This window comes from Colletotrichum destructivum, chromosome 6 (genome assembly GCF_034447905.1).
Source record: "Colletotrichum destructivum chromosome 6, complete sequence".
NCBI lineage: Eukaryota > Fungi > Ascomycota > Sordariomycetes > Glomerellales > Glomerellaceae > Colletotrichum > Colletotrichum destructivum.
The window spans coordinates 828,099-854,912 of NC_085901.1; the positions used below are offsets into that span (position 1 = coordinate 828,099).

Consider the following 26,814-nt stretch of genomic DNA (forward strand, 5'->3'; position numbering starts at 1 on the left):
AGCCCTAGGAGGATATCCCATCGGCATCAGAACGATGGATCCGAATATAAAATAATTTTATACGCATGAACCAACACGTTTGACAAGTCATCTCCGGCCCCATAACCCGGTGCTGTTGTCAATCATCTTACTTCTTATGTTCTCCCATTTGCAGAAACTCCTGTTCTTCATCCAGACGGACTCGGTTAGACACGAGCGTAAGCCATGAGACCAGGCTCGGCAATAAGCTTGGGCAGGTATGCCAGCAGACGAATGGCCGCAGCAACAATCGACCCAGCAGTAGCTATGCCGTCTTCCAGGGACAGACCAGGCGCAATGAACTCCTTACAAACATCATCGAGGTCTATGTTGCCGACTTGAGCTGGGCCCTGGCCTCGTTGAAGGACGTCCTTGATAAGCGCTGCCGTCAAGGGGTTGAAGAGCATGGTGGCGTGGCCGTAAATGCTGCCGGCGGGTCGTCCGGGGCACACAGATTGGACCTCGATGTTGGTGACGCCAACGCGGCGGACATCGTTCAGGTAAGCAGAGGCAGCCGTCCCTTGCTGGGGCTCCACAACCTCGTCAAGGAGGGCAGTGTAGAAGGTTGTTGTTGGCACATAGGCATCGGCGCCACCGCGAGCGCGGAGTGTGTTGACGAAGACGGATGTGTACTGCTGCTGGATGACGGAAGGATCACAGGGGGCATTGAGGGCACCGTTGCCCGGTGACAGACAGAGAACATTGGCAAGGACGGTGCCATGAAAGTCGGGAGAGACAGGGAAGAAGTTAGAGACGGCGCTGCGGGTAGACGGCCAGAAAGTGAATGCCCATTGGGTGTCGAGGCCGCCCTGGGACCAAGAGATGATGCTCGAGTTCTTGTTGGTGATGTCGTTGATGTAGTTGATAGCGTAAGCGACGTATTCCGAGTTGATCTGGGCGTCATTGAGAAGAGCACCTGGGATATTGAGCCAGACTGGGTCGGCGTAGGGCACATTGGAAAGAAGCTACAGCAAGTTCGGGCTGAACGTCTCTCCGCCGTAAACACCAGTTCCGGGGATGAAGATGACCGGGGGCTTCTTGCCGTAGGTGAATGTCTGCGGAATGAAAATCACCTGGCGTAATTGTGACTCTGTGAGCGTGTAAGGGGCATCGGCCGGGTCCTTTCTAGGCCAGATGGCCTTGGCTGGGTTCCGAGGATTATTGTTGCTGATAGAGTCGATTGCGTTGATGGGCGCAACAAGCTTGTTCGCATTGCCGGCAAGGTCCAGGCTACCCAGAAGGCCGGTCCCAAGGAGCCCCTGGAAACTCGAAAGGAGACCAGATGGAATGATTCCCTGGCTGATTTGTCTTTGCACCTCGCCATAGAAGTCTCCCGTCCCGCCGCCTGTGTTCCAGATAGCTCCCAGCTTCGTTTGAAGTTCGGCCGCGTTGAGCACCTTGGCACCAGTCGGAGGCTTGGTCCCGAGAACGCCGGCCAAGATCTGGACGTAGGTGGCAGGGAGAGACAAAAGCTTCGTCACGGCACCGACGGTGTCGAGGAGTCCGGCGGGGGCGCCATTCGTGGATTGAAGCAAGAGAGCAGTAAGCGCGAGCTGTTGAATTGGTATACGCATTGTGCTTCGAAGAACAGGCAAGACGAAGGACAGAACGGCGAGTCTCTAGTATGAGACGCCAGAGATTGAGGGGATCAAGAACGTGAATCGTAATAAAACTGCTGACCAGGAGGTTAATGTGTAAACACTGTAGATAGCCTCCGGGGCTGTTTTTAACCCCCACAACTGGGCTACTTTTTCATTTTCATTTTTTCCAGCGCTACACAGTCGAATCTCGAGTGCCATGAAGTTCCGGAGGCTAACGTCAGTTAGACCCCAGAGCGGATTTGTGCTTACGAGCTTCTTGCTCAAACCGGCCTGGTGCCGTGAGCGAGTTCTCCCCGTAAAGCTTGTTGATCATCAAGCTAAAATAGCAAACTGCGGATTCAAGGGGCAGCAGAGAACGTCGAGTTCCCCGTTTTTCTCATGATGTCTCGTACACGAGGGTCAAAGAGATGGTTAGCGTCGCTTCTGCTTCTCAAATAGGAATCGCAAGGGCTCTAGTGCGGGAGTTGGGGGCATCCCGTCCAACCGCCCAGCGCTACTACGCAAAGATCATATTTGTTTAGTCTCTAGTATTTTGCCGTTTGATTGTTCCTTTGCTTTCATGGCCCGAGAACTCTTAGTGGTGAACGTTAGCCATGTCGAAGCGCCACAGCCGAGCGTCGGCGGCCACCTCGGCTGCCCAACTTATCCAACCACCCACGTCAACAAGAAGTCGGCGTCAAGCACTGCCATCAGTATGACGAGCCGACGGATTTTTTCTTTCTTTTCAACAGCATTTGTTATCTTTGTGCCTAATACCTTCATGGCAGCTCTTAACTAGGTTGTCAAAGTTCCGCGATTTCTTATCTGCTGGGTGGTCTTGCAAGTGAATCCAGCTCATCGGGAGATCATCGCCTGCTGCTATGCTACCTTCGGCATCGTTGAACGATCCAGTCGTGTTATCATAGTTTGAATTAGAGTTCACTTGAGCGGGTGCAGATATATGCAAACTTCCGTGTCAGACGCATTTTGCTTAGACGACAGAGATACAAGTACCTACCAATGCGTCCCAAAAGGTCATTAATTCGACATGATCAATGCAACGGGCCGATAACAGGTCGACGTGTGACTATTTTGTATGGGCATCGTGAAGCTGGGTGAGAGACTGAGGCAAAATCAGAACACAAAGGAACGTTTACTCGTGCTACAGGGGAATTCCGGCTCCTGAAGACATGGCCAGTAGTATTATCAATTTTCCCACCCTCTGCTCAGATACGTTACTCTCCTGTGTCGTAGACGCCAGTCACAAAAAGACGCGAAAACACTGCTTCAGTCTCTATCTTACACGGAGGCTCTCATAGGTCCTCGGTGTTGTACATGAAAAAGAGAAAGAAAAGAACCGTCAACTAAACCCAATCAATTCCTTGCGCTTCGCACCAGCCGTCGGTGTGATCAGAGTTGTAAGCGTAACCATAGTCCTCGGCCTCATCAAAGTTGCAGACGTTAACATTGAAGTTGCACAGTCGGATCGGCTCCAGAGTGAGGCCCTTTTCCGTCAATGTTTCCCAGGGGTTTATCAGCTGCTCATAGTCGCTCGCGTCGAAACAGTCCGTTGGTCCCTTCAATACCTGCTCCTTGGTCAGGCCGTACGTCTCAATCAGCTTCTTCGCCAGCTTGTTCTCCGGCTTGCTGCTTTTCCGCTTCTGGAAACGGCGCTCAGTCCACTTGTTGTTGGGCTGAATCTCGCAAAAGATGGCATCCGGCGTGGGGTCGCACTCGGTCTTGTTGAAGGTCCTGATTATGTACACGTTCTGGGTCTGCATGAGCAGTCCCATAGCGTTGGTGCTGATGGATTTATACATCCAGTTGTCGACGTCGTCCTGAGTGATGTTGTTGTCGCGGGTGAGGAACACGCCGCCGCTCAAGACTTTGTTGATCCCCCACTTCGGGTCGGCGATGGGAGCGTCAATCACGGTTTTCGCATACGCCCCAACTGCTTTCTTGTACTCGTCGATTTGGGAGCCCATCTGGTTGGCCAGATCGCTCCACCTGATGAACTGGTCGCCCCCCGACGGTGCTACCATCATGCCACTGCTGATGATGCCGCCACCCTGAACAGCACTAGCCCAGGCGCCTGCAGTGGCGCCGTATACTGCGGTCGTTGGAAACGCGTTGATAACGCCATTGACCCATGCAATGAATATCTTCCAGCCTGTGACATTGTCCTTTTGTGCCGGCCAAAGGTCGTTAACAAGCTTGCTAAGCTTGAAACTAAGTATCGTGGCTGTATACGTTAAAGCGAGATTCAAGTTGTTGACGTAATTATTCCATCCCTGAACGCCCATCAAGGCATACCTTTGGAAGTTAGCTCCTATCAGAACGTAAAGAAACTTTCGGTGGAAGACAACATACCAGCCGGGAAGAGTTACTGGAGAGCATGGCTGGCCAGCATTACACCATGTGTTCACGCCGCAAAAGAAGTTCGGGGCACCAAGGTAGGCCCCCAAAGCCTGAACATTGTCGTAGGGATACTCCGTGTAGTGCTGTGATGCGTTTGCCAGAAACGCATCAACGTTGTTCTCAACCCAAGTGGTATTCGACAGCTCCCCTGGCTCGCAATCTGAATCCTGAGGATCTAGACTAGTAGCAATACCACGGTCTGGAGCCTCAGAGCTGAGGGGTGCCGCCTTTACGCCACTCAATGCTAAGACGGCACTTGCGACGAAGAGTTGAAACAACATGACGGCTGTGTGTAATCCGAAGAAAAGTAGGAGTCTGAAGTTGCAAACCAGATATACCGGCAAAAAAGAATGTGAAAAGGACTGTTGTGAAACGGCAACTCTGCCCCTGGTGGGTATGACAGAATCAAGTCTCTTTCGGACGTGACAGATTTTCGGATCCAAGAAGACATGTATAAGTAATTTCTACAGAGTAGAATCAAACGTCTTCTCGCCACTATCAGCGTTTCGGCGTCCATGATGAAGCTCACGATCTAACTGGCAGACGTAATGACGTGATAAGACGTACGGGTCCGGAGTTTGATCTCGCTCAAATTATATGACTCGGCGTAGCAAACCGAGCCGCTCGGTGGCATTCTCTAGATATTTTGAGGTATGATTAGTTTCATGGCGTGATCCGGGTTATTCCACTTGGTTACAATCATGCCTAATTGAGAGTGACCCGAAGATCCGATAGCTTACGCTCAGTCAATTGATGATAGGTCAATTGTTTATCTTAAGATCGTCTTAAGGTTGCGATACCCTGGACCTGCCGGAGCCGCCGTCAGCAACATGCTTGACTGAATAGATTTGGTAAGCACCTTTCGAGTATCGTCAGTGTCGATCCTGGATTAGAGTTAGCCACAACTTACTCAGTGATTAAAGAATGCGACTTCGATCACGGATATCCGCTATGGCGACGGCCACTTGAAAACTAAAAAATGTCTCTGATGTAGCTCCATGATCGGGGAAATTCGACAATTCTCCGCCATTCGGCATGCCATACTACCATGTTATCATGGCTATCTTTGGCGAAGACCCTGTGGGGAAGATGCGCGTCCGACGGCCTCCGTCCGTCATTGCCCATTGCGCAATACGATAATATCACTGTTTCGACCAGAATCAAGTGTGATGGCTTTTCACCCTACAAGTAGTCGTTTATTCCCACTCAAGTTGGACATCCCTTTGGACTCCATTCCAAGTCTACCTCCAGCCCTGTCTCCGTTCAAACCTTTTTTTGTACCCTCGTTATGAATCTCAAGGCCCTCTTACTCCTCGGAGCTTTTACTTTGCCTGTACTTGGTGACAGGCACCGCTTCTGCTGGTGCGGGAGTCATCAATCCCGAGAGCTTGACCCCTGTCTTACCGCAGCCGCTTGTGAAAAATATCCCCAGGACAAGTTCTTTGGCGTTCAAGGAGGCGACCCAGAAGCGCCAACAATATCCAAAATGAACCACAAGTTGGGGAAGTGCTACGGCACACGAGCATGGCCAGTCATACCTCGGCCTTTCTTGGGTGGGAACGAATTCGAAGACGCCTGTTTTGCTGCGGCTGCCGACACAGCGGCTATGGAAGCTTGTGAACTTTTCCCGGGCTACAGAACAGGCATCAAGTCATACTGTTCCGAGGGATTTGATTGAAACATGTCTCAAGCTTTGTCTTTAGGTAAGACCGGGTTGCAGCACGAGACTCCAGATGAGTAGTCTGATAAAAAACGAAGCTGATTTGCATATTTACAGTCATAAGCGAGGCGTTGTCGAAGCTGGGACCGTGCAAATTCCCGATGGTCTGGAAGGCGTCTTGACCAAGAAGACTCGTTGGAGACGCCGTGTGTAGAAAGCTTCAGGAGGTCAGTCTTGGTAGGAAAGGAGCGGGATTTGGACTCAGAGCATAAGCCTAGCGGATATCCAGGGTTCAAACACCACGCCGGAATCTGATGCGCCTGCCCATCGAAGTCCTCGGAAGATACCAGGGCCTTTTCGCTAATGAGGGCCAATTTCTCTGGCGGCGCTAAAAAGTTGATGATTTGGTGGACAGCGAGTGGAAAAAGACAGTGGCGAGAATTTCAAGGATCGATTCCTGCATTATTACCTGTATGTAGCACGTTCCGAGTCTCGGACTTTAGTCCCGTCGACTATCTGCGTTGCGGGTGAGAAAGAGCGGTTGTGCTTTCGATACCCTTTCCATAAAGCCTCTTTATTCGTGGCCGCTTGTAATAGATACAACATTGTCCTTAATTCATGTTTACATCTACTTGGGCGGTTGAAAGCAAATAGCAATGCGGTGACCCTCACCAACCTCCGATACAATAATGATTTTGTTACTAAAATCTCGAGAAACACATCTTTAACATACAAATTTGATCCTGAGGACAATCTCATGCTTAGACCTCGGGGTTGGCTCGGCGTCCTCATGAACTGCAACCCAGCTTTGGTGCACATCGTAATCTTCATGGTCCACCCCCCCAAAATATCGTGCCTGGCAACGAGAGTTCAGCTCCTCGGGCATCGAGTGTATGACCAAACGCTTGTTTGTTTTTGGTTTTTGTTTTCATTGGCTCAAACTCCAGGGGTCCATGGTCGGAAATGCACCTGGTCAAGGATATACCGTCGACTCTTCTGGCCCGTCGATCCCTGCAAGCTTCGAACGTTGACACGCAACCAACACGCGTGCCTTCAACTCACCCAACCGACGCCCTGTTGCTCTCGGCACAATACCAATCTGCAGACAAGGCTACTAGCGCGTTGCGGTCTTCGTTCCAGCCTCTTTGGTCGCCTTCCTCTCCTGGTTTGGTGTGGCCATTGTAACAATTGCACCATCCAACTCAGCAACGCCGGTGCTCCTTACGCCCGTCGTGACGAAGCACTTCACGCATGGACGGCTGGCTTGGCCTCTCAAGAAGATAACGTGTGGGCACTCACCAACGATAGCGACCTCTACTGTGCCACCAGACCACATCAGCAAAAGTCTCTTGGCAAGCTTGGTACTGCCAATGCTTATATGAAAGGTTTGCCCAACAGGAGCTGGGTCTCCATTTTGCCTCTCGAGACCATTCCGTCGCGGTTATGGATAACTTCACCGCCATCGCCGAGTGCGAGAGGTCTTTTGGCCCAACAGCAACCGTTTGCAGCGATCGGTTTGACTTCACCCTCCTCTTCGAACAGTCTGTGCTGAACATCGGCCCGTCCGCAGTCTTACTCCTGGTGCTTCCGTTCCGGCTCCAACAGCTCTGTCGCCAACGCCGGAAAGTTTTGCGTCATCCCCTCAACGCTGCCAAGATCGCAGCATGTCTCGTCTTTGGCGGTCTTCAGGTTGCCCTGCTGACGCTTTGGACAAAAGCACCGCTCTCTAACCAAACCTCGATCGCCGCCTCCGTTCTGGGTGTCCTGGACGCTTTCGCGCTTGGTGTTCTCAGCTATACGGAGCATACCCGGACTATTCGGCCTTCTAGCACCATTTGCCTCTACCTCGTTTTTTCCTTGTTGTTTGACGCAGTGCAATGCCGCACGCTATGGCTCCTCCCAGGACTGCACGACCTCTCGGTCGCTTTCACTGCAATGTTATCGGTGAAGTTTGTCATGTTCTTACTCGAGATTAAGGGGAAGCGCCGATTTCTCATGACTGCTTTCCAAAGCCTGAGTCCTGAAGCTACCAGCGGGATTGTCTCTCGAGGGTTCTTCTGGTGGCTTAATGGCTTATTGGGGATGGGCTTCAAGGCAACCCTGTCTCCGTCGACTCTTTACGTCGTTGATGACGAGCTACGGTCTGACCGCCTCCTCCAGAGAATCAGTGGATACTGGGACGAGAAGAGTGGGGGAAAGGAGCGTTCACTTTGGTTCTCGCTCTGCAAAAAAACGAAAACCGCATTTTTCCTGACGGCAATACCCCGACTTGCTCTGATTGGCTTCAAGTGCTCTCAGCCCTTTTTGATTAACAGAGTCATCAGATATGTGGATGGAGACCGAGGCTTCGATCCCAAATCCTTCGGGTACGGCTTGATAGCCGCTACTGGGCTGGTGTATCTCGGAAATGCTGTGAGTTGTCGTCCTGACCCAGAGAGAATGGTGCTCTAACTGATGCCTTGCATGTCAGTTGTCGATGGGCTTTTACCAGCACAGACTCTTCCGCTTCATCACCATGATCCGTGGATCCCTGGTCTCCTTGATCATGTCAAAGAACCTCGAGATCGTCCCAAATGGGAGCGTAGATTCTTCGGCACCTCTCACGTTGGTTAGTACCGATGTGAGAACAATCTGCAAATCGTTCGAAGCCATCCACGAGGTCTGGGCGAACCCGATCGAAATCGGCATCGCCATCTGGCTGCTTCAGAGGCAGCTCGGCCTTGGAAGTATAGGCCCAGCCATCACGATTTTCGGTAAGCACGCAAAGCTGTTTTCAAGCTCAAAGCACTTTAGACCCTAATTCCGATGCCCGCTAGCCTGCACAGTCGGCACGGCCAAGTTGTCGAAGCTCATGCCTCGAGCGTCCAAGATATGGAACGAAGAAATTCAAAAGCGCATTACAGTCACATCGGATGTGCTTGGCTCTATCAAGGAGGCAAAGATGCTTGGGATGGTAGCGTTGCTGCAACAGGCAATCCAGGATCTCAGGATATCGGAGCTGGCCAGAGCGAAACGATATCGTGCTCTTATCACCTACATGAACATGTTAGGTGAGATAAATTCCACACCAGCCCCCCCTCCTTCGTTAACTTGTTAACGTGATACAGGCAATACCCCTTCAATGGTCGGTCCAGTTGTTACCTTTGGGATCGCAATCCTCGCCCAGAAAATTAACGCCGGACTTTCGCTCTCCACTGCCACGGTCTTCACCTCCCTTTCAATCATCGGCCTCATCTCACAGCCTTTAGCTCAACTGATTGCCTCGGTTCCAGTTCTTGTATCATCCTTGGGAAGCTTTGAGAGGATCCAGGCTTTCCTCGACCAAAGCACGGCGACATCGACTATAGTCACTCAAAGGGGCCCTTTATCAGTAGATCGTACTGGCCACGGAACATTTCAACATGGAGAGGGTTTCGAGATGGATGCCGTCTCAGGGCAAGCTCGTCCCACGCCGAGGGATATCGCATTGATTCAAAACGGCAACTTCTCATTGAAGCCTGGTGCAGAACCAGTTCTACGCAGCATAAATCTCCGCATCAAGTCCTCTACAATGACTATCATCATCGGGAGAGTGGGATCTGGGAAGACTACTCTCCTTCGAGGGCTTCTGGGAGAGCTGTCATCAAACGGATCGGTCAGAACCTTGGGGGGAGCTGTGGCTTACTGCGCGCAAACGAGCTGGCTCACCACCTCCACCATCAAAGATAACATTCTGGGCGAGACAGCTTTTGACGAAGACTGGTACGAAAAGGTTTTACAAGCATGTGCTCTCGTGCGCGATTTCGCACAGCTCCGTCATGGAGACCAAACAGTGGTCGGGAGTAAAGGGCAGTCTCTTAGCGAAGGCCAGAAACAGCGCGTTGTAAGTTGTTTCTGAACAATCTCAACCAAACCACCGTTGATTCTAACATTGATAGGCTTTGGCACGGGCTGTCTACTCCAGAAAGCCGGTGCTTGTGGTCGACGATGCGCTGAGCGGTTTGGACGTTGCCACAAGAAATCATGTCTGGAATGGTCTCTTCGAACCTGCTGGGTTGGTTCGCCAATACGGAGCCTCGGTAATCCTGACTACACATTCATGTAAGCCGATATGGCCCACCTGTGTTATTTCCTCGTATTGGCCTTGCTGAACTCTTATCGAAGTGGACTATCTCAGCTCTGCCGACAATGTTGTGATCCTGGGTGACGATGGTCGCATCGCGAATCAGGGGACCTTTGAGTCCATCCGGAGCAGCACCTATCTAGAGAACCTCTCTATTGATATCAACCGACGACACGACAATGCAACTTCATCGGGGGATATAGACCCCTTGGAGTCGAAAAAACAGGATAGGCCACCGAAGAATGACGCCGAGATCGATCCTGAGCAAGACCTTTTGAGAAGGGCAGGCGACACTACGCTTTATTTGTATTACTTTAAGTCAATTGGTTGGCAGTATGGATCAGTCGGTGGGATATTCCTGGTCTTGAACTGCTTCGTCAACGTCTTTCCCCGTAAGCTATTCATCCAGGGCTTGTCGAATAACGTGGTTACTGACACCCCAAAGAACTTTGGCTCAAATTCTGGACTGAGGACGATGCAAGAACGGGCTCGGCGGATACAGCCATGTATTTTGGGGTATACTTTGCCATATCGATGGTTGGTTTGCTTATTATTGGGGTCAACATCTGGTTTGTGGCCGCAAAAAGTCCTAAAAGGGACACACGCTAGATGTACTGACATGTTTTTGTGCAGGATCATGTTTGTCGTGATAGTGCCGAAGTCTTCTCGGAACATGCACTGGACGTTGCTTCAGTCCGTCATGAGGTGAGTTACAAGATGGTGCTGTTCCCTCGAAAGAAAGCATTTCTAAGTGATTCATAGGGCACCCTTATCATTCTTCGTTTCGACCGACACTGGAAACTTGATCAACAGGTATGAGGTTCTGAGCGTTCTGCTGCTGTTTCTTTGAATGATTCTAATCACTTGCAGATTCAGTCAAGACCTGTCACATATTGATCGGGACCTCCCGTCCGCCTTGTTCATGACCTCGATCGGTCAGTCACTGGCTCTTCTTGATTTGATGGACAGAAAGCTAACGAGATTCAGCTGTTCTTGACTGCCTTGCTGAAGGAGTCCTCATCGTCATCGGTGCCAAATACCTTGCAGTTGCCATCCCGTTTGTGTTGGGTATCCTCTATTGCCTACAGGCATTCTACCTGAGGACATCCCGTCAGATGCGATTTTTAGACCTTCAAGCCCAAGCGCCTCTTCTCACCAAGCTGATCGAGACGATTGATGGGCTCTCGACTATCCGGGCATTCGGCTGGCAGGAAGCCTACAAGAGAGCCTCACTCGATCTACTGGACCAGGCGCAGCGCCCTTACTATCTGCTGTTTTGCATACAGCGTTGGCTAACGTTAGTCCTGGACCTCCTTGTTGGCGCCATCGCCGTGTTGCTCGTTTCAATAGCCATGATGATCCCGGACGCAACTAGTACTGGCGCGATAGCGGTTGCGCTTTACAATGTTCTCAGCTTCAACCGCTCCCTTGCCCACCTGATCACTTCTTGGACGGAGTTGGAGACTTCTCTGGGAGCCATCTCTCGACTGAGAACCTTTGAGGCCCAAACGCCAGTTGAGCCATCGCCTTCCGAAGAAGACTCGGTTCAACTTCGACCTCACTGGCCGGCGCATGGTCAGATCGAGATCACGAACACTACAGCCTCGTACTCTGTGGATTCCAGACCAGTGCTCAATAGCATTTCCCTGTCAATTAACCCAGGTGACAAAATTGCCATCCGCGGCCGCACTGGTAGCGGTAAATCGTCTCTCATTCTTGCCATCTTCAAGCTCCTCGGCCTGGACTCCGGTTCGATTGTGATCGACGGAATCGATATCGCTCGCGTCCCAAACAACCTGCTTCGACAACGACTTATCGCAATTCCCCAGGAGCCGCTTCTTTTCCCCGGTAGTCTGCGCATAAATCTTTTCCCCTATGGCGACGATCTGAGCGCCGAAGACATACCGCCCGACGAAACCCTTATCGACGCCCTCCGTAAGGTCTCTCTCTGGTCAATCATCTCATTGCATGGTGGTCTCGGTGCAGAAATCTCAGACTTGCCACTCTCCAAGGGGCAAAAGCAGCTTCTGTGTCTTGCACGGGCAATTGTCAGGAAGAATCGCAGTCGGGTCCTGGTCCTTGACGAAGCCACCAGCGCCGTCGACCAAGAGACTGAGGAGATGATGACAGGTATCATACAGGCTGAATTCGCCACCCACACAGTCATTTCGGTGGTCCATCGCCCACAAGCGCTTCGGGGATTTGGAAAGGTAGTGACGTTGCATGAAGGCAGAGTTGCAGAGATAAAACTTGTGGGATGCTGACGATACCACCGTCTGCTGATGTGGGTTCCAGAGCATTGAGGCCAGTAAGATCATAGAATGTAGTCGATGGCCCTTCAGATGGACGAGCAGAAACAAGACTCGAGCTCGCCAGATATATTGACAACGGGCCCTAAACTCAATGTATCTTATCATGCCGGGGCCTGGCTTCTTCCCCTTGCACCTCGTCCCCACTACCTACCTAGCCCTGTTCTCTGGGCGTGTCGGCAAGACAGCCGGGGGGTTGCCGTTGAGCCGGCTTGTCTACCCAGTTGGAAGTCAAGTGGTCTCATCTTTCAAGGACAAAAGTGATGTATCAGTTGACAATCCCCGAAAAGATTCTTGAATTGCACAATGATGTTGATATCCCCCCCCCTCCATGCATCGTGTCAGGAGCTTCCTACAGACTTCAGTCAAAGGCCGGCTTCGACCATTTTCAAAAGATTGGAACCGGCCTTCAAGACTTTTTCGCTTCCTTGCCACCCCCCCCCCCCCCCCCCCCCCTTGTCCGGCCTTTATACCCTGTTCCTGGCTATCGTAGTGTCATTTCTTGGCAGTGTACTCCACAGTGACCGTCTTGGTTTGAACGATATTCTTGCCACGAATGATGGTCTTCTCAGACGAGTCGTCATCCCATGTGGTATCGCCTTCACAAACACCGGTACTGACTGCACCTTGTTTGCTGGGGGTTGCTACGCTGGCCATGGCGAACGTCTCGGCGCTGTTGTCGAGGTCGAACTGCGAGTACTCGGCACGATTGCGCGTTCCGTTTGTGCCGCCTATCGTCAATCGAGAAACGGTTTTGCTTCCGTTGCCGCCCATTGTTTTGGTTCCCTTTCCGTATGTGCTCTCGCCTATGATCTTGGGCGCGACGTGCCTGAAGAACTTACGAAGGGTCGGGAGGGCGGCGCAGATGACAATCAGGTTTGCTTCGACAATGCTTTTTTTTTTGAATTGCCTGTTAGTGGAATGGAAATGGGTTCGTTGAGGGGACACACGACTCACATCCACAAACTGGCCCAGGAAATAACCCAACTCTGGTCCGTGCTAGTGAGCATGGCTGGAAGCAGAGACACGCGGATGATGGAAGTGACGACGGTCCTATGGACATCCAAAGTCAGCTCAGTGCCGACTGAAAATCACGATGCGGTTACTCACAGTGATCCAACTGCAAAGATGAAGAATAGGCCAATTTTCTGCCGGCGCGGAATCTGCAACTTTACCACGATCGGGATCGGAAGCGCGAATAGTATCAGGTCTGAGATGATGTTGGCGGCGGCGGTGGCGATGTAGAGCGACGGTCGGTTGATACAGGTTCCCTCCGTGATTGTGATATCCCAACTCATCGCGATGGGATCGCATGCGAAGACGAGGGCGAAGAATATGCCGACGCTGTACGCGGCAATAATGGCGAGCGAAGCCCACACTGCCTGTTTGAACCACCGCTGAGGCGACAGCCGGAAGTAGAATATGAGAAGTGAGACTTTGGCGAAACTCCCGCACAGAGTGTAGATGGCGGCGGCAAGGTAGACATCCTAAAGTGAATAGCTTCAGTAAGAAGCATCTTAGTCGCTAACAGGGTGCTGTTCGAGACATACCATCATAAAGATGTTGAACTTTTCAACCGGGATCTCCCAGCCATGGGCACCGCCAGATCCCGTCGCAAACATATCTACCAAAGCATGATTGTGAGAATGTGGTCATTTCATGGCGATTGTGTATTACTTACGAACACACAGTGCAATTGTAGCAATCGATGTAAGCTATTTTGAAGTCGGAGATATTAGCCTCTATGCGGCCAAGGCGTGTTGCATGCAGCATGCAGCCGACACTGAAGTCTCGCTCCAACAACCAAGTTCTCGGGACCTACCCAGGCTAAGAGAAGACAAACTGCCAGATTTACACGTCAGCATACACTGCGGTGTGCCAGAATCGGCTGCCAAGAACCAACAAACGGCATCAAGCCGCGGAGTGACCACGTGCTGGGCCTGGGAGGTGTACTTACCATCGTCCCACTGCAACCGACCGACAAGGAAGGCCTTTGTGTACAGACGCTGCGCCATGAGCAAGAGACTGAGGAACGTTCCAAAACCGGCGACATAGTAGACTTCGGGCACAGCTTGTCGCTGTGGGTTATCGAAATCAACGACATAGCCATCGGGGGGCTGAAGAACGGTGATCACGCCGTTCACGACAGGCATCGTCAAGAAGACCACGGTTCCAGACTCCCGAGATCTTTGCTGTTTGCTGGTTTTGCCACTGACTTCAGTAGGGCTGGACAGGCTGATTCAATTCTAGATGTCTAGGAGTGGATGGAAGAAAACATGCTCGGGACGGCCAGAACCCGCGTGACGATGGGGTGGCTGGACATTTCCCCCGCTATGTATAAACAATGGGAATGACAAGTGCAATGCTCTCATGATACAATCTTCTTGATTAGCTCACACTTGAGCATGGCATATCTCATCATAAGCCCGCCAAGGGTACACCGAAGTCGGGTAGCACTGTGATGATTTAACCATAAGGCCACCGGGGATCAAGTCCATTTCGCCCCCCGAGAGTAGTGGTTCATGCGAAAAAAGCCCTGCTTCTATCATCTGCCGGAATTTACGTTTTTTCATCTGCCCCCCATGCCATTAATTACGTGTACCATGACGAATGACTGGATGAGACGCTTGCGCATATTTCTGTTGGAGCCGGGGGTTGAAGTTGGAACCAGTGTCTTCAACCGGTCCCATTGTCCTCGGCGACAAGGGGAACGAAGACTTCATGCAGCTCAGCGGCAAAGCCGAGAACCAGGTGTTCCGGGTTTTCAACAAAGGTACTTTGCCAAGGCGGTCTCTCTTGAGGTCGCACAGGTACACAAGATGAAGAAAAACACGGTAAAAAAAACACACAGTATAAGTGGTTCCGGGTTTTTAACTTGCTTGGCCAGGTCGACCTTGGCATGATCCGTCCCTTACACCTGCAGCTGCATGCTCCAACAGAGATTCGGATAGAAGCACGAGACGGCTTCAACAAGTTGACAGCCATGGGCAAAGGACAAATCGAAGTCGAGACAAAGCCGAGTCCCATAATTGCCCCTCAAAAGCTCGTCTTTATCGAACCACTCGATTACCGGCTCCAACAACAGTCCACCTTGCTCTAGACTCTAGCGGGTTAACAGAGGACCACGGCCGAGCTGCCCGGGGTACACGGTACTCATCTTGATGGGGCCTACCCCGGATGACAGGGTCTAAACCGTTCTATTCGGCTTGATCCCCGAGATCGGCCCTGTCCGGCCGGTTAGTGGGTGGCTAAGGCGACCCCCCCATGTTCCTCACCGGGATAAAGCGATGATGAGGGAACGTCGCATCGGGCGTGATGCATGCTTCGTACATCATCTCGGCTAGCGACGAATATTCATGGATCAGGGTCTTCGGGAACAGACGTGGGCAGCCCGCCCACCTTTCGGTGCAAGGGCATCTGCTTCCCCGTCGACCGGGTCTGGGACTCTGCGCAGCTTGATGGAACGACGGACGGAGCCTGGAAGCCCACACCATTGTGTGTTTCCCCCTCCTTCCAACACCGTCTCTCTCGTCCGCCGTGGTTCCGTGATAATATGCGCGCTTTACGGCCTCCTTGAGCCCTGGTAAGCAAGGGAGAAGGGGGGTGAGACCAATGCCAAGTTGTTGGAGCCAGGGTCGATACAGTCTAATGCACTTTTCATTGCTTCATGACCAACCAACAGATCGATACACAGCAAGAGTAAGCAAACCAGCATGAGCACCCTTTCCCCAACGATGCATACCGGCATGAATCCACTTGGCCTGAGCAATTTTTCAGGCTTGCCTATGTATGGGTCAAGCCACCGATGTGAAGCTCTTACTTATCCACTACAGCGGAAGTACTCTGCCGGAAGAAGGTCTCCAAGACATGATGATATAAGGACAAGGTTGTGTCACCAAGCCAACAGTCAACAGTTCACATTCCTTGGTGCATCCTACTCTACGCGGTCTCTTCTTCACGCCGAATCTTTGGTCTGCGTTGCACTGTTGTGTCGTTCTCCGGTCCCTGCTTTGACTAGCGATCTCTCTCTCTCTCTTCTCGAGTCCTCGATACTCATCAAAGCCAGCTATGAAGTCCATCTGCGCCGTAGCTGCACTCGCAGCGGTGGTCTCGGGAGAATGTTACTCGCATTCGACCACCTGCGTGAGTTTTCACCCGGAGACCACGTCTCACCAACCTAGTAACACTAACTGGATGGTCTATGTGTAGTGTTTGAATCTGAGCAAGACGGCTGGGTTGGCTGGCAAGGTCTACTTCCCCAACTCGACCGACTACACGGAACGCATGGGCTCATACTGGTCCATCAGCGCGGCCCTGAACCCGTGGTGTGTTGCGCAGCCGTCGACCGCTGAGGACGTGTCTGCCATCATCAAGACGCTCGTCGCCTCCAACTGCACCTTCGGCGTGCGAGGCGGCGGCCATGGCTCCTTTGCCGGGTCCAACAGCGTCGAGGACGGCGTCACCATCGACTTCGGCAACATGAACGGCACCACCTACAACACGGAGACCAAGCTCGCCTCGATCCAGCCCGGCGGTCACTGGCAGACCGTGTACGACACCCTCGCCCCCCACGGCGTTGTCGTTACCGGTGGCCGCGCCGGTACTGTCGGCACCGGCGGCTTCATCACCGGCGGCGGCAACTCCTTCCACTCGGCCTCCCACGGCTTCGCGTGCGATACCGTCGCCAACTTTGAGGTTGTCCTCGCCGACGGGTCCATCGTCAACGCCAACGCCACCTCGAACCCGGACCTGTGGCAGGGTCTGAAGGGCAGCGGCGCCAACCTCGGCCTCGTCACCCGCTTCGACATGTACGCCATCGAGTTCCCCGACCCGTCCAAGCCCGTCGTCTGGGGCGGCAACCTCATCTACGACCTGGCGTCCGGGCCCCAGGTTATTGACGCCCTGGTCGACTTCACCGACAACGTCCACAAGGACGAGAACAGCTCCTCCATCGTCTACTGGGCGTACATCCCCGCCATCGGCGGCATGATTCTCAACGCCGCCATCGAGAACACCCTGGCCGAGGTCGCCCCTCCCGTCTTTGACGGGTACTACGCCGCGGGTAACATCACCCAGGACACCACCAAGGTTGACCTCATGTCCGTCGTCGCCAACGAACTCGGCTCCGGCCAGCCCTCGGGCTTCCGGAACGCGTGGTTCACCCTCGCCTTCGCCAACGACGCACGCGTCATGAACTACGCCGTCGACAAGTTCTATACCCTGAACGCAGACCTGGAGAAGGCCGTCGGCGCCGACTCCGGCTTCAACACCCTCTGCATGTTCCAGCCCATCACCAAGTCCATCGTCGACAAGGGCGTCGCCAACGGCGGAAACAGCCTCGGTCTGGAGCAGTACATCGCCAACGGAAACGGCATCATGTTCCTCATCACACTCGCCGTCAACGGAGCCGATAACGAGACGATTGCCTTCCCCTATGTCCAGGCCTACACCGAGGACGTCGAGGCCTATGCGGCGTCCCTGGACCTAGGATGGGGATGGAAGTTCCTCAACTACGCCCACAAGGTGCAGGACGTCATCGCGTCGTACGGCGAGGCCTCTGTCGAGAAGCTGAGGGCTGCGTCTGCCAAGTATGACCCTTCTGGGGTGTTCCAGAATCTTCGCCACTCGGGCTTCAAGATTCCTGTTTAGGCGGATGGAATCAACGGCGGTGAATGCTGGTTAAGTACGAGAAACATAAAAACATAACAACGATGGATTCTGTTCAAAATAAACACTGAATAATTACCAGTTTTGACCCTTTTGTAGAGCTTTTATTTTTATCTTTAATGAGCTGTTCTACGACAACGCTGCGTGATCAATGAGCCAATAACCATGAACCCTCTGCGTAGTTGACAACTTTGCCACTACTAAAACTTTAAAGGACACAAGTTTCAGCGTGGAAATTTGATTTAATGCTTCGATATGGTTTTCATGCTCTTCTCTTAAAAGAAATGATACTAGAGCAGGGCTGAGGGTGCTGCAGCTTCCCTGGAAGCCGGCCTCTAGTTGTGATAATCGCCCAGCTCTTCCCCATTAGCGACGGGGAGAAACCAAACTCGAGAACACTGGCTTTCGTGAATAATCATTCCTGCTACAAATATTCAACGAGTAAACGCTTTCCCGTTTTTCATAACCAAGCTCAGGGCCTCTTTGTTGCTTCCAGCAGGCGTAGGAGGAGTGTCGAGAAAGAGGCAAGATGGTTTCCCTAAATAGAACGGTCGTAGAGACGACCTTTGCTATTCTATTCTTTTAGGATTCTCTTCAGTTTGGATATAACCGACAAGACAGTCAAGAATTTAATTGGCTTGTTGAAAGTTCTAGTCTTGTTCGCCTATCATGTCATACCTTTCTAGTCTACTTCCTACTACTGGCCTTGAACTGTTACGGTCATCCAACAACTCCTAACAGGTAGGCTATTCTGACTTTCTCTCACTGAAACAAATGAAAAGTATTGGTATCTTTCAACGAAAACGCAAAGAAGGAAGCTTCCATATGCTCCCGAGAACTACTAGCATGCTCCTCCTCCCGCACACGGGAGGCACACGCACAGCTCGCAACAGCTCCAGTCCCAACACCCCGAGCTGCAACACCAAGCAGCACCGCAAGTCCCGTCCACGGCCGCGGCGGGGACGCCCACATTGCCGTTGCGCCCCATAGACTCCATCATCTCGCCGGCCTCGTACGCGCCGTACGCGATCCCCGCTCCCGCGCCGGCGCCGGCCAACCCCAAGCCGCCCCCGCTCTGCAACATGCGCTGGAAAGACCGGACGGCCTTCTCGGGCGTGATCTCGTGCAGCCGGTGGGACGGTATCTCGAGCGTCTCGGCGAACCAGGCGTAGTCCAGCGCGCACCCCTCGGGCTTCTTGATGATGTCGGCGAAGTCCCTGAGGAGAGCCAGGCAGTCGTCGAAACTGAGCGCGTTCGCCTCGATGGCTTTGCGCGCGGCCTTCCACTTAGCGTCGACCTCGTCTCCGGTGAGGGCTGTCCAGCCTATCTGACAGATGATGTAGTCTTGTGTGTGGCCCTTGGTCGGCCTCGTGAGGTTCAACGTCCGAAGTCTGTTCGCCTCTTCCTTCAGCGACCACGGCAGGATTCTGTCCTCGTACTCGCGCGGGGGCTCAAATGTGTTGATCCTCTGGTCCTCTGGTACTTTCTCTTCTGCCCGAACGCCGTTGGGCAGCCGGAGCTCGTATTTTTTGCCGTGCGTAATGATGACCCAATGGATTTGGCATCCATTCTCGACCCGGCGCGAGTACCAAACCTGCTCGCCGGTTGTTGTGTCCTCGCCTTGCTTTTTGCGAAGTTGGACCCCTTCGTCCGTCTTTTTCGCCTGCTCTTCTTCCTCCCTCTCCTTGGCCCTAATGTGCGCCGGCTTTTGGAACATTGTGGTGTATCGCGACAGGGGGGGGAATCTTTGGATGTAAACAAGATAGTTGGTAGTGCTATCTCCCAGAGGCAGATAGATGTCGTTCGTAGTTGATCTTGATGTCAAGAGATTAGGGTTTTTTTTTGTCGACATTCCATTATATCGACCATGTAAGCACAACATGGTATAGATGAAATATATGTAAGACGCCTCTGACGTCTGACGGCATCGGCTGCCCTGTAGCTTCAACTCTGCTGCGCCGCGAGTGGTGGTCACCAACCTCCCCCAGCCAGTCTTACATCACACAATCGACACAGTGCTGTTTTTGGCTCAACCGCCACCCACTTGGGGGGTTGCGACCCTGTGGCGTCTACAAATGTTCTTTCATGGTATTGTTTGTGTCTGCTTCTGGCTTGTGTGCCCGGCCATGGGCCGTTGGGCTCTCAGCCAGTCGCGCTTGTCGAGGCGAGAATCCTCTTGCGTGGACCTTGTTTTCGCCCGCAGATCTTGTCACAAAAGCTTCTTTTTGCCTATTCTTCCGGGCGTTTTCTGTGGGGCCGTATCGGCATATCTTGGCCAATGATGGAGGGCATCTTGGTGTGCTGCGCCAGATAAAGATAGTACCGCCAAGATCGGGGTCCGGGTCGAGGTCGGGTTGAGGCGCTTGAGCTTCCAGCCGATGCTTACATCTAAGCCACCGCCCCTTGATATACCCTCACTTACGAGGGACTGAGCCACGTGTTTGACTCTTGAGTGGAAATGTGACGCGAGGCCTCGCAAGAAACAGAAGGCGCAGCACCGTTCCGTTAAGAATGGTTGGCCATCGATGTGTTGTCTGCGTACGCTCAAGGCACAATGTAAATGGAGCTGTCGGGCCCGGAGACTTCATGCGGTCCGACTCTGCGCTATGAAGGTGCTGGTCGGGATTCTCAAAGATGTCCGGTCTAACTGCAGCTATCAAATCTTTAATTCTTCGCGTGATAAGAGGGATGTCCGGCTTACGAACTGTTAACTTCGTTACGAACATCAGTATCCTCTCATAACTATGTTAGATGTTGTCCTGTATTTAAGGTCGCGCTGCAATCATCCTCAATTAAAACCTTGTACAATGACAAAATATCCAAAATTCCGCGCTCATAAATAAGATGACAGAGATATGATGGCTCACTTGGTTATCACACCCACAAACCAGCATATGGAACTAGCTTTTGATATTTGAATGTCTAAAACTCGCTCCAGTTCTTCTGAATCCCAATCCGGGGAATCAAATATTTCAACCAAGCCACGGTGCAATGTCGGCTCGTGTTGATGAATCACATCATGAAAGTCACTCCATTCGTGTCCACCCACGAAACGTTCAACGAGACTAAAGTACGCAAGCACCGACTGGTTTTGAGCCCTATCACAAACATTTGAACTTCAGGGACAGGCTTCCAATTAGCTTTAATGTCATGCCTATCACGGGGGGCCGTTTTGAAATGGGAATCGCAACGTCGTTCCCGGATTATTTGCTCCCCACACAACCTCTGCTCTCGGCGCCAATCTTACTCCAAACGCCAATCTTAACGGGCAGACAATCTCCGTGGAAGAGCTCCATCGCAGGTTAGAGTGTAGAGGCAAGATAGACGTCACCCGGTTTGAGTTTCTAGTCTATATGCCTCAGATACATGAAATCATCTGACTGGTGGCGGCAAACGTGCATCCTTGCCAGCCACACGTGAGTGTAAATCTCGGACAGGAATCCCATCAATTTGAGTGAACCGGACAGAGTCATAAGGTAACATTCACTACATTCTTAAAGCATCGTTCGTGAAGGCACTTTTGGAGCACTTGTCTACAACCTCGTTTCCAAACATGTGACGCTTTTGTCGCGAACAACCCGGGTAACAACCTGAAATCAACGACAGTTTTCGATCTTTAGGCGACACACGCCATTGTCTACCAAAGGCCATCAACGACAAATCGGATCCAAACTCGTAATTCCCATGTCTCACGACTCGTTGTGCGGCATGTGACGGACCGCAAACTATAATAGCACATCGTCCGAAGTTGATCGGCCTGCCCTTAGGTATGGCACGGCCCAAGAATTCAGCAGATGGGCGTCAATGTCTGCTTATGCCGGCGGCATATAGGTGTTTTTAAACATAAATAAAACGGACTGCGGCGGGAAAACACGACATCGGTCACCTACCGGCTCCGCCCAAGAAACGGCACACGTCGTTGGTGCTCGGTGCCAGCGGGGGGGCATACCACCTACGCGTCTCAGCACCAGGCCGGCCCCCGGCTGTCCCTTGCCAGACCCATCGGGGAGGACCCCGGCTCAGCTGAGTCCGGGGCTGCCGTTGTAGAAAGGGGCCGTGGCCTTCAGGGATGACTTCTTACCGCATCCCGGGGCTCTTCCCGTTGCGGGTTTTGTCAACGGACGGCGGATTTGTGTGTCATACAACTCTTCATATACCTCCTTCCAGCGCCTCGGTCATCGTGCGTCTTGGAGAAAGCCATGGCTTCCTGAAGTCGTCTCGCTCTCGGTTCTCTTGAATCAGAAGCCCGCTGAACTTTGTTGTTCTCAAGAAAGCAAGGAGATCTCCTCTTGACTTTGGTGAGATCGCAGACGCGGGGGTCTCACGGAGACACTCTCCGCCACTGGTCTTTTCTTACGGCCCCCCGTCCACAATATTGGACTTGCATTGTCTCGTCACAAGCCGTCGCCCGAACTCTAGGGCCTGTCAAAATGAACTTACGGGTTGAACTCTGTTATTGTGACGGCTCGGAGCGTCGTTTCCCAGGCCGTTACGCTTTCTTAGCATACGTGTACAACGTAACCCCAGTAACTCAACTCTCAAAGGCTATTCGAGCATCGACTTCCGCTAATCAAAGAACTTGAATGCCAAAGGCCCCCGGAAAACCAGCCCGCACCAACTTGGTGGTGCTGGGCTCAGGGTATATGCTTTTATACCATCCTCCACTGTTGCTCTTTTCCATCGACAATCATACCTCATGAGACGTCTCGGCGAACTTGAGTTTTGTGAAACCCCTGTATCCCTGAGTTCTCAGACCCATACTCGCACCCGTCAGTTGCAACCACCCAATCACCTACCAAGCTATCCACGAGTTGAGGGAGAACGAAGACGCTTTCATGTCCCAAATGCCCTCCCCACTCACCCCCCCGGAGAGAGGCCTTTGCCCACTCACACACGACAAACTGCCCCCGGAAATCTGACATGGCATCCACGCAACGAGGCTTCCGATCTATAATGCGTCGCCACCGCAATGACATACCTTCGTGCTCCTGTCCAAGATCCTGATCAGGTATGGGTGCTGCTGATCTACACAACTTATTCGCCGAGAAGATAACGCCAGGTTGTTCCGCTCCCATGCGGGGCTTCGCCGAGATTCGAGAGATAGTCAACAGGCTTGAAAGGGGAGAGCCGCGTCAAGACAACAGAATTACAAACTGTTATTCCGTAACACCCTTGGAGAAGTTCGAGGAGAAGCCGACTATCGCCATGTGCCCGCCTGTGTGTTCACCATCATGTGTCTGTGTGAACCACCCGTCAAGACTGAAAGCGTCACATCGAAGCCTCAGGATCCCTGTTGATCATGACCGTGGAGCAACAGCACCGATGTTCCCGACATCCCAGCCATCCTCCCCGACGTTGGCTCTCGCCCGTGATACTAACCGGAACGACTCCGTAAGGCGCGGCACATGTTCGTGACCGGAAGTCGAGTCAAAGTTTACGGGCGAACTCCTTGCCCATCACACCTTGATATCAGGGTCACTTCCCATGCCCCCGAGGCCTGTGAGAACGAGAGAAGCTCCTACTCCCGGGCTCTTGGGGGTTCGTCCTGATGACCGGTTCAAAAATGAAATGATGAAGAATTGAAAAAGGAAAATCCCGCTATCCAAGTATGAAGGTATCATCAACCCGCCCACATGTCCCCAGCGTCCCCCCTTTGTACAGTCCCCCCCCATCTCGATTTCTCTCGTCCACTTACATGCAAACCCTTCTACGTGCACCAACTACGGCAGCTCATACAAGCTCTTCTTCCTCGCCTGCGCCTGCGGCTCCGTCACTATGAACGTCTCCTTGCCGTCGATCTCGGCCATCTGATAATTTCCGCTGCCGCCGCCGCCGCCGAACCCGCCGGGGCTGCCGTCCCAGTCGCTGCTTAACCGCCTCACGACCATGCTGTTGCCTGTCATTGCGTACGTCCCCGTGCCCATCGAGCTGACCGTCCCCGTGCCGTTGTTGAGGTTCATCCCGCCGTACGCGATCCGCCCCGTGTCCGACCTCGACAGGTCGCCTCCCGTGCCTCCCATGCCTCCGCCGATGCCTCCGCCGCCGCCACCGCCGCCGTGCGTGCTCGACCCGTCTAGCTCCATGGGCCCGCTCCTCTTCCTCTCCTTGCGCAGCCACCACATGACGCCCGCGGCAACCAGCAGCGCGCCGCCGACGCTCGCGCCGATGCCCATGCCCACGATCGCCACGTTGCCCAGCCCCCGCTGCCCGCCCGCTTGGTCGTCGTCGTCGCCGCCGCCGTCACTGCTACTGCCGTTGTTGCTGTTGTTGTCCGACCCCGTGGGCGAGCTCGCTTCCGCCCCGCCCGGCGTCGCGGGGATCTTGCCCGTCATCGTCGGCACGCCCGTCGCGCTCGGCGTGCCCGTGACGCCGCCATACGACCCGGTCGGCGTCGGCGAGGACTGGACACTGCCGACCGCGTTCAAGCTCTGCACGGCGGCGGCGTTGCCCGGCGTCGCGGCGATCAGGGGCCCGAAGACGGCTGTGGGCGTGCTGCAGCACCGCGTCTTCTCGGCGGCGGACTCGCAGCAGAACTTGCCCGGCACGCCAAACCCCTGGCTGTCGCACTGCCACACCTGCACGCCGTTGAACCGGAAGTCGAAGGCCGACCTGTTGTGTCGCGTGTCCTGGTCTGGAGCGGGTTGGGTGTCAGTGATGCTGCTCACCGCCTCCTCTGCCCTCACACGGGTCCCCCCTCCCCTCCCCTCCCGTCCGTACTCGCTCACCAAGACGTGTCCATGAATCATGGCAGGTAAATAGAAGGGGGAAGAGACAAAAACTCACTCAGCACGCAGTTCTGCGGACACACCGGGCTCTGCCACGTCGGGTCCGAACACGTCCCCCGCGCGTAGGCGATGCCCGTGTCGTTGAACGTGTCTTCGAGCTTGCACAGCCCGTTGCTAAGGCACGCGTTGACGCTGCCGCAGCACATGCTAACCTCGGCTGTTGGGTCGCACGGCACGTCGCGGGCCTGGATGCCGCCCGGGAAGAAGCACAGGTTCGCCGCGGCCCGGACGAGGCCGCTGCCGCCGAGGAGGGCAAGCAGCACCGCCCTCGTCGTTGTCGTCATGGTCCCTATCGTTGTCGTCTTCATCGTTAATTCGATCTTTCGTCGGGTGGTGACTATCCGAGGACGACCACACTAGAGTTGTATATTGCAAAAACACTCGGCCCAGCTGTTGTGAGAGGGGGTTTCAGGGACGATTCGTTTGAGTAGGATCGAGAACCAGCCTCTTTCGGCACTGTCGAACAGGGGAACACTGTGCCGACGGTGGTTCGTTGGGCTCGAGCAGGGTCGATCGTGCAGACGGACGATGGCGAAAGACAGATTGGAGGTTCGGCCCCTAATGGCTGTAGTTGAACGAGTGAGGGAAGAAGAAGAAGGGTGAAAGGGGTTGTAGAGGTAGTTGGCAGTGAGTGGTATTGGTTGATTATGAGATGTAGACGAGCGGTTGTAAGAGCAATAGTAACTGGTGGCCTGGTAATAACACCGGCTGTGTGAGGTATGTTGGTTATGCGACGTCTCTGAGGGGTTCGGCCGATGATGTCGTTCTTTTCTCTTGCGAGGGATTCGTGACCGGGTCAACAACTCTTTGGAAGTGAGACGAGAACAGCCGACGAAGCCAGCGATGAAGCAAGTGGAAGGTCAGAGGAATAAGCTGAAAGAGCACGACGGGAAGGAGGCTCTCGGTCCTCTCTCTCGTAGGATTATAAGATTACCCCGTCAGAAAGGCAGTATGGATCAAGTGCCAACAGGAAACAGAAACAAGATATAACCAAAGAGAGAAACAGAGTGAGATGAAGGGGAATGAGTGGGAGTTGGGACGTTCTTCTTGCTTTGTTGTCTTTCCTAATAGAAAATCGCCGCCGTCGTGGTTTGGGCCCAAAAAAAAAAAAAAGATGATGAGAACGTAATCAACACGCCATCATATTCGGAGGGGTATGGAGAGTCGATGGGAAAAAACAACTACCAAAAATAAGGAGCGAGAGTTGCAGAGAAAGTCCGAAACCCTTCCGTTCAAAGAGGCGGACGGAGGAGGAGGAGGGGAGGGGGCCGGAAGGCGGCGCAGGCATTCCTTAAGAGAGAGACGACATGTCCCTCCTCTTCCTCCTCCTCCTCCTCCTCCTCCTCCTCTTTCTACTTCTGGTTCCTCCTCGTCCTCGGATCTCGGATCTGTGCTTCCTACGCTATCCGTTATGGAGTCCACCAACACAGTACACCATCAAAAAGTTCGCCTCCTACTCCAAGGTGTGTGCCGCTTGGCTTCCTCGGCGTCTCGGGGGGTCCCTTGGCTTGGGAGGTAAGAAGGGGGAGGGGAGGGACTCAACTCAAGACTCTCTTGGCAGTCCACGAACATCCCATCCCGCCGGCATCACGCTGGACCGGGTTGCTGTACGCACCAAAAGAGCAAGGGAAGTCGTGGACGGAATAGGCAAAGGGGAAAAGAGGATACCTACCATGTGTGTTCAGCCATTTGGGCCAAGAACCTCTCCCATGCAACGCCCAGCGTTTCCATCCCAAGACTGGATTGACTCGTCCCGAATGGAGTCACAGGCAGACAGACAGACAGACAGACGGACGGACAGAGTCCATACAGATCCCGGGATCATGGATCACCCACGGGTATCGCCGCAAGAACCCAGGAACAGTCCCCCCTCCCCCCGGTTGACATTCGCCCAGCAAGGCCAGCCATCGTCAATGCGGTCGGTGGTGGTGGGCGGTGGTGGTAGGAACCTCAGGGTCCATGACTCGCCCGCCCCATGTAAAAGACGAGAGAGAAAAAGCGTCCCGTATCACCACCATACTTCTCTTCTCCAAGACGAACCCACCCCAGGCTGGTTTCAGGTTGCCTAGCCCCGTTGCGACCTGCCGCTCTTGGGGTTCCGGCTCTTAAGGTAACGGCCTCGCCATGCTCCATCGTCGTCCAACGACTTTGGTTCGTGTCCCTTCCATCACGCTCTTTTTTTCCATTCCCATTGGAACCTCTTCAATCTCCCCCTCTTCTCTTAACTCAATCCAGCCCCAAAGCAAGGGTCTGTCGTAAATAGAGTCCTGGACAA

The 26,814-nt window shown here is 53.3% G+C and overlaps 8 protein-coding genes across 8 annotated transcripts; 3 read left to right on the plus strand and 5 right to left on the minus strand.

Moving 5' to 3' along the window:
- Positions 1-185: 185 nt before the first annotated feature.
- On the minus strand, positions 186-1,592 carry CDEST_09432 (Putative alpha/Beta hydrolase; the record flags this gene model as incomplete). The annotated part of the gene is made up of 2 exons (XM_062925591.1): positions 186-952; positions 1,025-1,592. 2 exons carry the CDS (start codon positions 1,590-1,592, stop codon positions 186-188), a joined length of 1,335 nt encoding a protein of 444 aa, XP_062781642.1.
- A 1,190-nt stretch (positions 1,593-2,782) lies between these two features.
- Positions 2,783-4,297, minus strand: CDEST_09433 (uncharacterized protein; the record flags this gene model as incomplete). Its single annotated transcript, XM_062925592.1, has 1 exon — positions 2,783-4,297. The coding sequence occupies one exon, from the start codon at positions 4,295-4,297 to the stop codon at positions 2,963-2,965; it is 1,335 nt and encodes a 444-aa protein (XP_062781643.1). The 3' UTR covers positions 2,783-2,962.
- A 1,007-nt stretch (positions 4,298-5,304) lies between these two features.
- On the plus strand, positions 5,305-5,694 carry CDEST_09434 (uncharacterized protein; the record flags this gene model as incomplete). The annotated part of the gene is made up of 1 exon (XM_062925593.1): positions 5,305-5,694. One exon carries the CDS (start codon positions 5,305-5,307, stop codon positions 5,692-5,694), a length of 390 nt encoding a protein of 129 aa, XP_062781644.1.
- Positions 5,695-7,119: 1,425 nt separating this feature from the next.
- On the plus strand, positions 7,120-12,298 carry CDEST_09435 (Putative AAA+ ATPase domain, ABC transporter type 1, transmembrane domain-containing protein; the record flags this gene model as incomplete). Its single annotated transcript, XM_062925594.1, has 11 exons — positions 7,120-8,088; positions 8,147-8,429; positions 8,493-8,726; positions 8,784-9,538; positions 9,594-9,756; positions 9,820-10,170; positions 10,224-10,347; positions 10,412-10,483; positions 10,541-10,591; positions 10,649-10,713; positions 10,766-12,298. The coding sequence occupies 11 exons, from the start codon at positions 7,120-7,122 to the stop codon at positions 12,040-12,042; spliced, it is 4,344 nt and encodes a 1,447-aa protein (XP_062781645.1). The 3' UTR covers positions 12,043-12,298.
- A 242-nt stretch (positions 12,299-12,540) lies between these two features.
- CDEST_09436 (uncharacterized protein) lies at positions 12,541-14,582 on the minus strand. Its single transcript, XM_062925595.1, has 7 exons — positions 14,045-14,582; positions 13,910-13,929; positions 13,769-13,802; positions 13,638-13,711; positions 13,198-13,574; positions 13,045-13,140; positions 12,541-12,979 (listed from the first exon to the last, which is right to left on the minus strand). The coding sequence occupies exons 1-7, from the start codon at positions 14,238-14,240 to the stop codon at positions 12,583-12,585; spliced, it is 1,194 nt and encodes a 397-aa protein (XP_062781646.1). The 5' UTR covers positions 14,241-14,582; the 3' UTR covers positions 12,541-12,582.
- Positions 14,583-15,919: 1,337 nt separating this feature from the next.
- CDEST_09437 (Putative FAD-binding domain, PCMH-type, FAD-binding, type PCMH, subdomain 2) lies at positions 15,920-17,966 on the plus strand. Its single transcript, XM_062925596.1, has 2 exons — positions 15,920-16,230; positions 16,297-17,966. The coding sequence occupies exons 1-2, from the start codon at positions 16,156-16,158 to the stop codon at positions 17,734-17,736; spliced, it is 1,515 nt and encodes a 504-aa protein (XP_062781647.1). The 5' UTR covers positions 15,920-16,155; the 3' UTR covers positions 17,737-17,966.
- A 629-nt stretch (positions 17,967-18,595) lies between these two features.
- Positions 18,596-19,471, minus strand: CDEST_09438 (uncharacterized protein; the record flags this gene model as incomplete). The annotated part of the gene is made up of 1 exon (XM_062925597.1): positions 18,596-19,471. The coding sequence occupies one exon, from the start codon at positions 19,469-19,471 to the stop codon at positions 18,596-18,598; it is 876 nt and encodes a 291-aa protein (XP_062781648.1).
- Positions 19,472-23,424: 3,953 nt separating this feature from the next.
- On the minus strand, positions 23,425-25,842 carry CDEST_09439 (uncharacterized protein). The gene is made up of 2 exons (XM_062925598.1): positions 24,538-25,842; positions 23,425-24,385 (listed from the first exon to the last, which is right to left on the minus strand). Exons 1-2 carry the CDS (start codon positions 24,845-24,847, stop codon positions 23,475-23,477), a joined length of 1,221 nt encoding a protein of 406 aa, XP_062781649.1. The 5' UTR covers positions 24,848-25,842; the 3' UTR covers positions 23,425-23,474.
- Positions 25,843-26,814: the final 972 nt, after the last annotated feature.